The 12,707-nt window shown below is 51.4% G+C and overlaps 1 protein-coding gene across 2 annotated transcripts in view; it reads right to left on the bottom strand.

Moving 5' to 3' along the window:
- The window catches only part of IGSF3 (immunoglobulin superfamily member 3), a 128,909-nt gene that overhangs the window by 28,528 nt on the left and 87,674 nt on the right, over positions 1-12,707 (bottom strand). Inside the window, exons 3-5 of one of the 2 annotated variants that reach the window (XM_026841233.1) lie at positions 6,902-7,312; positions 5,652-6,041; positions 3,587-3,988 (exon numbers count right to left, since the gene is read on the bottom strand). In XM_026841233.1, the coding sequence (XP_026697034.1) occupies positions 3,587-3,988; positions 5,652-6,041; positions 6,902-7,312 (1,203 nt within the window). The remainder of the gene's footprint in view (positions 1-3,586; positions 3,989-5,651; positions 6,042-6,901; positions 7,313-12,707) is intronic. The other variant, XM_026841234.1, reaches the window with a different exon arrangement.

Genomic DNA, 12,707 nt, shown 5'->3' with positions numbered 1-12,707 from the left:
CTGCCTAACGAGGCCCTGCTGTTAGCATGCAAAAGCTAGAGTGTGGTCATCGAGTCGTCGGCCTGGAATAATCAGCCGCTGGCATTGTACTGGCTCCTCATTTGCAATTGCAAAGCGGCACTATAAGCAGCAGCAAAACCACACTGAAGTGCCTGTGTGGTAGTAATGCCTGCCTGCATGAGCACTGGCTGCAGCGGCAGCAGGATCTTGCTCAACTTCTGCCCAGAGGAGTGAGATCCCCTGAGAGCAAGCAGCCAGCCTCTGCAGGCTGCCAAAGTCCCGTACGGAAATGCAGCAGCGCAGTGGCAAGGGAGCAGCAACAGGCAGAGCAGCTACCCAGCATCAGCCTGACTACTCACAGACCCTGTGATTCACATCCACCTCTCGGGTAGGGGGTCCCCACCCCATCCCCTACCCCAGGTCTGCAGCTGGTTGCTGCAGGTGAAGGAAAGATGAGGAAAGGAGAAGTAGCAGCTTTTGTTCATGCATCAGAGAGGTGGCAGTGGTTACAAAATGCCAGGATGGAGGCAACTGAGAGAGAAACTGGTTGCTTCTGTTCTTCCCACAGCACAGCTTTTCTTCTCTTCTAGATCACAGCTCCAGGACGGCTTTATGCAGTTATCCTCACATATCCACCACTCCGTAAGCCAGTCAATACATTTTGACTTGTTTACCCCCAGCACTTTGTTTGTTTAGGGGAGTTTAAAACCAGCAGTCTATGAGTAATCTGAAGATAACATACTCCCTGTTGACTTACATTTTGGGTCGGAGTATTTCCATTGCTCATTTGTTCCAAGCTGCAGAGAGAAATATTTTCTTCTCTTCCAGTCCCTTTAGTGCAGCCAGCAGATTTAGCAGGGACATTGTTTTCTTACCTGCAACACTGCCACGAAGCGCTCCCTTCCCGGGATGCTCCGCAGGGTGTCCCACGCTGGCTGGCAGCTCTCCTCCCTCCCCATGCACTGTGTTGACCATCCTGGCACCCAGCACAGTCGCTGCTGTCAGGGGGGACCCCAGTCAGTAGAAAGAGGAATCTTCTGGATCGGCAAGGAGCTTCAGCCTGCCACTGACTCGAAATTACAGTTCAAGAGATGAGCCAGGAGCGCACCACAACCCGCAGAGCTCTTGCCATGGACCAGACTGGCCGCAGCACAGACACCGCTGTATCTGCATCCTTCCAGCAAGTGCTGTTGCAGCCCCCTGGCATCACGGTACTAGAGCTCCAGGATGTGTAATTATGAAGAAAACAGGTCAATCTTCGTGATTAAAGCCTCTTGCAAGATGTTCAGTGATTACCCAGGAGAGGAGAGTGAGACCCAGGCTGTCTCCTGAACAGGACTGCTGCATCTCATCCCCACGTAAGCCTTTACCTTCAGACCCTGCATCAGTCCTCCTGCCCCAGCAAGTGTGTTATCGGGCCCAGCTCAGAGCACCGCTGAGCCAGCAATAGCCCTAGAAAGCCAACTTAATTTCACTAAGACCAGCTGACTTAATAAAGTTTAATCTTCAGCCGGCCTGGACAAGGAAGCTTCATGAAGGGGCTTCTCTTGACTCCTGGGCGAAAGCCATGTGGTTCTCAGGTGCTCAACTCAACCAACACACTGATGGCACTCAGATTAACACATAAAGGCCCTTCTTCCTTCAGGACTTGGCACAAAAGGAGAGAAGCCACATATAAAAGCAGGCAGATTTTCTGCAAGACCTCCCTACCAGAACACAGCAGCTCTCCCCTCACCCCACCTGCCCCCTCCTTCTCCAGCCAGCGAGGGACTGAAGTCCCTGCAGGCACTTGAGATCCTCAGAAGTTCAGGGACAGCTGGTCTCATCTGACAGCACATTTCTCTTCTGGCTGTTGCTTCTGAACCACGCTGTAGACAGATTTATGCGTTTGAACATCATCTGTGCTGGTTCAGCTAAAGAGTTTCTTACCCTGGCAGACTGGCAAACGATTAGACCTTAACTTGAAATGTGAGTGTCACTAAATTTACTGCATTTTTTTTTATTAGCAATTTCTGTAGCCATAAACCTCTCTTGCTCTTTCTTAGCACCTTCCATCTGAGTTTCCCAGAACACTTTGAAACATTACACTCAACAAAAAATATCAGATTCAGCAACAATGAAACAATACTCAATATTTCCTCCAATAACTTTTCATGAGCTACTTCAGCTTTGGTAATTATAGGAGGAGGACCTAGGAATTTCTTAGGACTTGACAGAACATGCTCAACAGCCAGCGATTTCTCTGGGCAAGAAGCAGAGGAGGAGGGACAACTACCTTTCCATCACATCTTCTAGAACTGATGGGCAAATCCAAGCATCTTACATTTTAACAAGAGTAAAAAGGTGATACATTTTAACATCTCAACACTTTTACAAGTAGCAGAGTAAAGAGAATGGCTGATACATGGACTTACAGCAGGCCAAACACCACGGAGCTCATGAGGAAGATGCCATTGAAACCAGATAAGAATCTGCCTTTACAAACTAACATCCCTAACCTGTTTCTGGAAGCTATATGGCAAAGATTTCTAGCTCCAGACAGAGCAGTCTCTGAAAGAAGGTCTAAAGTAAAGAGGAGGAAAGGAAGAAAAAACCGAGACTTTAATCAGCATACAATACAGCTCTGAAGTCTGGTCTCTCACACATCTTGCCAAAGTTAAAGATTAATACTACAGAGAACTAAAAAAAAAACCAAACCAAAAATTCCTGGTTTGACCTTTCAATAAGCTCCCCAATTGTTTACAGCCCTGGTATTCTGCAAATCAGTGGCCTCAGAGGAGCAGTCATCCCTTCTTCATTCTCCTGCACAGTACTTCGTGAACTTGTCCAGGACTTAAAACAGCAAAGCCTGAATGGGACTAAAGTAATTCACAATCTGTGCAAAATCCCTAATGCTCTACCTGCCCTTTCCTAAACTGATGTGGTTTCATTGTGTTTGAAATGGAGGAGCCCTTTGGCAGAGCAGAGTACCAGCTGCAACGATCCCACATCCTAGTTTAACATTGGACAACACTGTGGCTCCGGGCCAGCAGCTCAGTGCCTCCTTGCAGAGGCAGCGAGGACCATTCCTGACCCATGTCTTCTGCAGGCTTGTGACGCTGTCAGAGATGCTTGCCATTTCTGGTGGTTGAGCCAACAGATGCCCAGCGTCTTGGTCTCCTGGTCTGGCGGGTGGAGGTAAGGTTTACCCAGGAGAGGCAAGGAGGCTTCAATGCCCACTGGCTGCTGATGAAGCACCACCACTGTACTGCCCATAGCCCAGCACCAATGATGGGGGATGTGTCATGGGACTGGCAGCCTTTCTCCTTGGAAGGATGCTGGAACAACTGCCCCCCTCCTTAGCCACTCCCTGCTTTGCTCCTGCCACAGCCACTCCTCAGACTTTGCCCCCACACACAACGGGGCGTGCAGATATTTTGCATCAACCTACCAGGAGCTGTGGATGGGCTGCTGGGTACCTCCATTGTGCCGGCAAGCAAGGGCAAGAGTGCCGAGAGCAGCCCCAGTTATTTGCAGGTGACCTTCTTGGGGGGCCGGGTGCACAGGGAGCACAGGCCCGTGCCCCCCCCGCACCTCAAGTACTCACCCAGAGCAGTGATGGACACCGGGGTGCCCGTGTGCCGCTCCCCAACCATCTGCCACTCCCCATCCAGTGTCCGTGTCCACTCGACCACACGGCACTCGTAGTGGCCCTCGTCCGCCTTGACGCTGTTGAAGATCTCCAGGGTGAAGGAGCCGGGCCGGACCTGTTCCACCTGGATGCCCCCGTAGCTGCTGCGCTCGGCGTATGAGGGGCCCGGCTGCAGGGTACCCTCCCGATCCAGACGCACAATTTCGCTGCGCCGGTTGAGCTTGTCCACCAGCTGCCAGGTGACGGAGAAGCGGCTTTGGGGCCCGAAGCCCGAGCGCACGTTGCAGCCAAAGCGCAGGCTCTCCCCCTCCAAGACGTTGCTTGCGTTGTTGATAATCTCCAAGGAGATGCTGGTCTCTAAGGAGAGAAATGCATATACACAGGGGAGATGATACACACTCGCCACTTCTCAGTCTGCAAGAAGGACGCTGCTGGCCAGAGAGGCTTTCTACCAGGTGCAGGAAACTGCCCACGCATTTGGGTCCAGGCACATCTTAACCTCATGCGTGACCACATCCATAAACAGCTTGTGGGCAGCGAGCTGCTCCTGGTGACTTGCACACTCAAAAGCAGGTGTAGGCCAAAGCTGGGAGAAATCTCTCCGCCTACAGCTCACGAGACATTGCCGCATCTTCTGGTTGCAGGTCCGGGATGGGATCTCAGCAAAACTTGGAATTTGTGTTGCTACAACATGGACTGCATGCAACTGGCTCTGCCAAAAAAAGCTTCCAGCTCCCTGGGCTTTTTAATTCACGTCATCCTGACCACCATCTTGCCACGTCCATTCCTACAACAGCTTTTGGCTCTCTCAAACTCCCATTGCTAGTGACACTAAAGGTAGCTATCAGTGTTTGGCAACAAAAAAAACTGGTATCCTGAGCTTCCCAGAGACGTAAGGCTTTATTGCTGTTCTTTTCAGAGATACCGAGTGCTGGTTACTCTTGTTGTCTTCTGTTGGAGTTATGGACAATTAGCAGCCTTTAAAAATCATCACATTTGTTCCTAAAGCTGGTGATTTATCAAATGGCAAGAATGAAATCTGTCTGAAAGGTGGCTGTGCCTAGAAGTACATTTTAGACATTTGTCCAGTGCAAGATTTCTAGCTTGAGTAATTTTGAAGGCCAAACAAATGAGACCAAATATTGGTAGGAGAGAAAAGGAATAGAATTTATTTTGGAGAAGTAAGGAGGGGGAAAAAAAGCTAGAGGAAAGGGCTGCATTTCCCTACAAACCTAAGAGATAGGAGACAAATATTGCACAAAATCCTTTTGCAGCTACCCTCTCCCTGGTCAAAGCTCACTGCCAAGGCAGCCTGGGCAACACATGCATGGTTTTTCATGCCACAGCTACCTGAGTTTCAGGGGGAAAAACGAGGAATGAGTCAGTGGACCCTCTCCTCTCACCCTGTTATTTCTGTATTTATCGCATTTGTCTGACAAACACAAAACACACTCAGACAAGCCTCTGGCAGGGTTGTTTTCACCAGGGTTGGCTGACACACAGTGACCATGAGGGGGCTCCACACTGAAGAGCAAACTGGGGCTGGAGGAGCACACAAACCCTGGTTTCTCCCAGTACAGCTGTCTTGCAAGACAACACGCTCTGAATGGCCTGCAGAAACCTAGCAGCTCTTAGGATAAACCAAGGCCAAGTCAGTCTCCCCATTACGCCCACTGAGTGCTTTAGAGCACCCAGCTCCCTGAAGAGCAAGGTGAGAAGTGTGAGGAGCAAGTCAGACGCTGTCACACCCACCTTCAGCTCAAGGCCAAAACTGCCAGTCTGGGGACATGACCAAGGTGGGGGCATGTCTCCCCACCTACAAGCCTCACACATATCCCTCCTTCTCTATCATCCCTTTCCCATCAAAAAAACCTAAACTTGCCAGATGGCATTTCAAGTCTCCATAGCATGCAAACCCAGCCTCTTCCCCACCTCTGAAGCCTGGGCACATCACGGTCTCACCAGGTAGCTGCCTAGCAGACCCATGGACCCAGGAGGGGATTGGCAAGTCTCTACTTACTGAGTGGCAGGACACTGATGGGGATGTTCTTTGGCCGCTTGCTCTCCTTATCGATGAAGTCCCCTGTCACAGTCTTCTCCCGCTCAGTCACCCGGCAGTTGTACTTGCCACTGTCCTCAAGGCGGAGGCGGTAGATCTTCAGCACAAAAACATTGTCGCTTTCTTTGGCTACCTTGAGCTGACCCAGGGCCTCACGCTGGGCAAACTCATTGTTGAGCACTGGCACAGCATTAGGTCCCAGGCTGGCAATAAGGGAGCTGTTGAAGGCCCAGGAGATGGAGAAGTAGCGGTCAGGGACATTCTGCGCCTCCAGGATGCACCGAAACTCCACTGGCTCACCCACGATGTACGTCCGTTTCTCTGTCTCCAGCCGGACACTGAACTCCTTATCTGGGGAGAGACACACCAACTCAGGTCAGCATGGCAAAGCCCATCAGGAAGCCAGCACACCTTGTGCAAGGTATCTACAACTTCCTACTCCCCACACAGCCAGCATCCCTCGGACACGTGCATCCACAGGTGGAGGGGTCAGGTGCTTGCTTTTGCTGTGAGAGCCCAGACTGGCTGTACTGCTGAAGAGGCAGCTTGCTGTCCAGTATGCAAGAGCTGCAAGGCTTCCCCAGTCATAACCCTTTCCTCCAGCCTTTACTCCTGGGAGCAGCTCTGCTGAAGCACCAGTATCCAGTGGCACTGCAGAATGTGACCTGAAGCCTAGTCCTACTGATACTCTGCTCAGACGGGGTTAAGAGGCAGGGCCTTTGGGGGTATCAGAGAGAAGAAAGAGCTCAGCTGGGTCTTTAGATCCTTAGCAGGAACCTGTGCTTAGGGTTGGGACAGAGATTTTGACTTGCAAATGGACCTTGGGCAATACAGAAGTGCTTGCTGAAAGTTTTAGTTTTATTTTCTGCTGTGTCACTCCTATCTCCTCACTTTGCAAAATTCTCATTGCCTGTAGTAGCACCAAGTGCTTAAGATGTATGTTTTAGCTCCTGTGTCGGCCCCAAATCGCTGACCATGTCAGGAGACAGGGCCCACCACCCTTGCTGCTCCAGTGTCCCCTGACTGCTCTTTGCTGACATTTGTCCTGCCCACAGGACCTCCTTTGCCCTGCTTCACCCCACTAGCAGTCTCCCAGGTGGGCACACGGCAAAGCAAGGAGATAAGCCCCAGCCACCTAACAAGGCACAGCCCTGTTTTCCACCTCCTCCCACCACCCAGCCGAGTGAGAAAAGGCCAGAGGAGACACTGACCGGTGGCTTGCACGTTGACGATGGCGCCCTGGGAACGTTTGCGGGTCATGGCATACCAAGACTTGTCTGGGTCCTGGATCCACTCCGCTGCCTCGCAGTAAAACTCGCCCTGATCTGATGGGTGAAGGTTGTAGATGGTGAGCTTTGAGGTGGTCTCCCCAACTTTGTCCAAGCGAACGTCCCCTGTGGCCTGCCGCTGGGCATAGGCACTGCCAGCCCGCAGGACGAAGTCGCGGCTGAGGGAGATGACCTCCGCGGGTGCCTCACTGCCTCGCTGCCGGTACCAGGCGATGGAGACGTGGCTGTGCTGGGCTGTGCTCTTGGACACCTCGCACTTCAGCTCCAGGGAGTCACGCTCCACTTTGTTCAGTGTCTGTGGGACTGCCGTCACTCGCAGCGAGTCGGGGATCACTGCAGCAAAGGGGAACGGGAAAATACAGCCCAAGAGTTAGCAACACCGAAATGCCAGGTCTAAAGTCCAGATGCATTAAAAGGAGAGCCAGGGGAGAGTTGGTTTTTTTTTTTACGGTTGTAATTATGCATTATTAGCAAAACCCTGTTAGCTCACATCTAGCCCCCAAAAAGAGGAGAATCGTCCCCAAAGCCCTGGACTGGGAAAGACCATGACCTGCAGCACCTACTCCAATAATGTGCTTAAACTCCTGCTTAACAGACCCAGCTACTACAAGGGTTTTCCCATCACACTGCAGAGCAGCACAGTTTAATACATCCACTTCCCATCAAGGCATTTCATCACAGACAGCCTCCCTTTCATCGTGTGCCCCCCCAGCATGTTTTGTGGCACCCCTCCTGGCCACATCCTTCAGCTACTCCTTAGCCCTGCACCATGGTCTTTGCCCCTCAGTCCCCATTGGGGCCAAGCTAAACATATTTAGTTCCTTTAATCTTCCCTCATAAAAAAGTCAGGAGATCCAATTCCCTTCTCCTTTGTTTATATCCTTTCACGTTTTAATGACCCCCTCAGGCCAAACGAAGGGGTTTCTGCATTCGGAGGGAAGTGGCTCCTCTGAGGGCAGAAATGCAATTGCATCATGCCCAGCGCCTGCTCTGGGGACACAGCCCCGTCAAGGCACTTGGTAATAAAACTGCTGGCTACTTTTCCAGTTGATTAACCAGAGGAAAGGAAGTACAGCCACTAAAATCAGGATGAAAATAACAACTGCAGCCTCCCCAACCTTGCTTGATTTTAGCAAGCATCTTAATTTTAGCAAGAGGCTCTACCGCCAGAAGATAAGACTTTTTTAAAAAGAAGCCTTTCTAGACTTCATTGTCTCAAGAAACATCACACGGACAGAAGAATGTAAATGTTCTCCCCAGATCTGCAGACAAGGCAGCACCAGTGAGCCTGTAAATGCCCACAGTTTCATTGCACACCGATGGAATGTAATTAACATATCTCAGTTGAGTTTCATTGACAGCACTGGAAGGTTTGACAAAATTAGCTGAGCTGCTGAAAGCTGCATCTGTTTTGTTCAGGCATGGCTACAGAAAGTAATGAGCTGCACTGAAGACAACCGCTGGCATTATTTCTGGCAGAAAAGTCAGAGCAGAAGAGGGGAAAGGATACAAAGTCACAAGACAAAGTAAATGAGAGGGAAATCCTCCTGTGTCCAGCCCAGATCAGGGCATTCGCTTTTACACTACCCAGGGAATTTACTGCCCCCGACAGGGAAAGTACCTGGTAAGGCCATTTACATCGCAGGCCATTGCCCCCATCCCTGCACTCACATCTCCTCCTCCCTCCCTTCTGCTCATCTTCCTTCACCAGGGCTCCCATCCCCTTCCCACGGGCAATAGCCTCTGACAGAACATGGCCAGGAGCCCACCTCACTTCACTTTTCCCTCTTCTCCTCTTTCCCTCCGACTCCCAAATCAGCAGTGACAGCAGCAACTAACCTTGCTGGTTCATGCTGCCTACACGATGAGATTTAAATATCTCATCTCAAACCTTTACGAATAATTTCCAGAGCCACACAGCTCCTTTCTCTTTGCCCTCCAGCCATGGGCTCTTGTAACTTTTCTTATGTTATTTAAATAAATTAAACCTGATCACCATCTTGCTGGAGTTACTTCTCCTGCTGAGCTGCTTCAAAGGCAGAGCTCCCTGCTACACCAGCCTCTGCATGACAGCTTATGGGGTGAAAGTGGTTATCCATGAAGTGGTCGTCCTCTTTCCCCCAATTTGAGAGCCCTGTGCACCCCACCAGGTGCCTGTGTGCCCTCCCAGCCCTGCTCAGCAGCACAGCCGCTTGCTAGCTATGGGCAAAGCAGTGCCCTGCTTACCCTGGGAGCCTGCCTGGCTCTGCCAGGTGAGTACAGGGCAGGCACTTGGCTTGCCATACGTGGAGCTGCCCGCTCCCTGGAAGTAATGCCGGGAAGCCTGTCCAACAGCTGGGCCTCAAACTAGCACTTGCCATGCCATTCCCCAAGCAGGTTAGAGGCTGGCAGAGGCACCATTTCACCAACTAGAACCATGACTTCATATTTCTAGGTCATAACCTGGCTGGAAGGTTAGCATCTTCTACACCATGTGGGCAAGTCATTGCAAAATGCATTCCTGAAGAAAAAACAGGAGGCTGCAGCATGCTGTTAAAGGCTGTAATCTAATTGTGGTAACACCTGAGATGCTGTGCTGCATTCCTCCTGCTCTTTTGGTTAACAAAGCCAACCAAGATCCTCCCTGTTAGAGGAATTAGTAAGATCTTTTGAACTGCATGCAGCCTTGAGGCTATTGTCATAAATCAGCCTGGAATGGACATATATTCAGTCAGTGTCATCTTCCTAATCAGGAGGACTAGAGACCCACTTGCTAAATGAAAGCCCAGTTTCCAAAGGATCAGACATTGGGAGGGACAGGCAAGAGCCCTGAGCTGGCCGGGCCAGCAGGAAGGCTCTCTGCTTTGCACTGCTGCTCTCGCACTTGGCCAGCGATGCACAAACAACTTTTTTAGTTACACTGCAAGATGCACCTCGGGTACTATATTTGGGGAGGGGGGAAGCAGGTAGAAGAAAGAGGAAAACACCATGCTCAGGAGTCAGCCAAACGTGGCAGCATGTCACAGCTCATTTCAGAAGCCCAACGAGCATTACATTCTGAGTGCTGTGGAGCACCGGGGAGTCCTGCAGTGGGGCCACAGGTCTCCTGGGGCTCACACACACCCCCAACACACAGACCCCGCTGGCCTGTGCCAACAAGAGGACTACAGGCACAGCTTAGCCCTGGAGCAGATCAGGCCTGGAAGTCACGGAGAGAAAAGCAAGCAGGGAATACCATGAAGGCACTCGCCAGGGCACTACACCACACATGGCGAGGTGCATTATCAGAAGACAAGTTCCTCCCAAGCTGGTTGCCCTGCTCAGAGACTTCAAAGACATCAGTTTGCGTATCAGGACATGAGTAGCTCACTGCATGGCACTCATCCAGGAGCCCTGGCTCCGCTGCCAGCCATCACGCCGCCAAGCTGCCCGCACTCATCCCGCAGCTGCCTGCCACGGGAAGCGCCAGGGTTTCCGGGGGCACTCTGCAAGCTGAGCTCCATTTGAAAGCAAGGGTGAGCTTAGATGAGAGTCATCACTGTGTGAAGGGGAGCGGGGCCACACCTGAATCAGAGCCAAGAGGGATGCTGCAGGACATCTCCTCTTGCCCACTCTTTCTCACCTCTTTCCAACATGCTATCCAGGCAGCCTGCCTTGCACTTCCCCCAGCATCCAGCCTTGCTTCCTCCTTGGTCCCCAACACAGGTCTATCCCTGCAGCTGTCATGAACTCCCAGAGGTGTCTGCACAGCTCCCCCCTCTCCAGCATCAAGGTTAGGTTTGGCAGTGAGTGGCTGGACAGGGAGATAAGCGGCTGAAAAACACTTCCGGGGAGCAAACCCACTGCACTACCACCATCCCTGAGCCAGTCTGCTGAGCCTGGCCTCTGCTGACAGCACTGAGCTTGTACTTACAACGCTGAAAAAGAGCAAGAAATACAGCATTTCCTATTAGTTCCCAAGCCACAGGTTACTGCAGAGTGCACTGGGACAGGTACTCGGTGGTGGGCAGGCTGCTAAGCACAGATTGCTCACAACCCCCTTCCAAGTTTTGAAAGCTCCTGAAATATTGAATGTAAATATTGCCACTAGAGGGTGTCAGGGACCCAGCTAGGAGTCTCAGGGCCCTGCTGACAGGAGGAGGGGGTGGGGGGGAGCCCGAGGATGGTCCCCTCTTGCCAGTGTGGTGCCCATGGGCAACCCTCCTTAGGAAGCCTGCACACACAGCTCCAGTCAACCCACCCCAAATCACACACCTCAGTAATGCCCAATCATTGAGCATTCCATGAGCTAATTAAGGCTAACTTTAGGACAAGGAACTGGCTTACAGTCTCCCAGAAAACAAGTGGGGAACAGAGAATGGAGTTCCTGGGTCTGGACTTGGTTCATATCTCAACATGCTTTCCTCTGAGCCCCAAGACCAGCTGTTTCCAGCAGCTCCCGGCGCCATCCTGAAATCTGCCCACACAGACAAAGATGACCCAGGCATCTCCCTTTTCCCCAGGCTGGCTCTGGTTCATCCTTGGGTATCCAAATACACAAGCACCTCCAAGGGGTAGGCTATCAAAGCTTTTATGTGCCGGACACAAACCAGACAGCTACCAACATTTCATCTACTCCCAGGCAAGACAGCAAACCTGCCTTGAGATTTTGCTTCCTTGTTAAGAGATGCAGGAGGATTGTCAGGCTGGGAGCCAGAGGCTCCCTAGCTTGAGCTGGTAAAACAACACTGTGCAAATCACTTAGCACCATGGCAGCCTTACACTGGAGGCTCTTCAGGAGTAAAACAACTTACACAGGATACCCAGCACAGTGGGACATTCTCAGGGCCACTGCAGGACAAGCAAAACCCACCAATATCTTCTTTCCTTGGATTTCGTTATACCTATTTTACCCACTGATACACTTTAGAGGCAGCCTATGGTGCTATCCTGTACTCCCAGCTTCCCACTTCAGACTACCTGGACAAAGCTAAGTGTGCCAAGTGTGAATTATTTAAGAACAAATACACATACTCCCTACTCCTAGGGAGCTGTTTCTGGCTAAGAAATACCACTCTGGATTTTGCAGGGAATTAGTGTGAGAGTTATGTTTCCATCTGCCCCGCAACATCTTGCTGCCCCGCAGGGATCCCAGCTCAGTGCCACAAACCTCCTTCCCCAAGCCCTCTGGTTGTGTGTGCAAGACAGAAACAAGCTGCTCAAGAGGAACCACAATGCCAGTGCCACCAGTCCAGAGGTGAGGACTGGCAGGCACTCAAGAGCACTGTGGGTGAGGTGTGCAGACACAGTGTTTTGTTACTACCCTCTTTAACCTGCCAAGCCTCATGCAGCCACCCATGCCATCCCAGGGAAGGAGGGATCCCAGGATCTGGTTCCCATCAGAGCAACCCTTATACCACAGAAACAGCTGGAAGGGACATGTCCTTCCTCAGCCACTGCAAGCTCTCAGGGAAACAAGCTCCTTATATCCCTCCCCCACAACACTATTGATTTCCATTCCTTACAGGACCCAAATACGGATGCATGCATGTGGCAGGAGCAAGGGGGTGGTGATAAGGCAGGAAAGATATCTAGATTAGCAGTGTAATCCTCTCAAGACCTCATACCTGGCAATTAGCTGTACATGCTGATCTGTACCTGCTGCAGCACACCAGACACCTCTCCTCCCCGTCAATCAAAAGCTCGCGTAATGCCTTCAGCACAGAGGAAAACACATGTTGTGTTATGCCACAAAACTGGAAACCCTCCA

This window comes from Athene cunicularia, assembly GCF_003259725.1.
Source record: "Athene cunicularia isolate RWA chromosome 1 unlocalized genomic scaffold, athCun1 chr1_part3, whole genome shotgun sequence".
Taxonomy (NCBI): domain Eukaryota; kingdom Metazoa; phylum Chordata; class Aves; order Strigiformes; family Strigidae; genus Athene; species Athene cunicularia.
The sequence above is the reverse complement of the archived record's forward strand: the minus strand, read 5'-3'. Positions and strand labels throughout refer to the sequence as shown.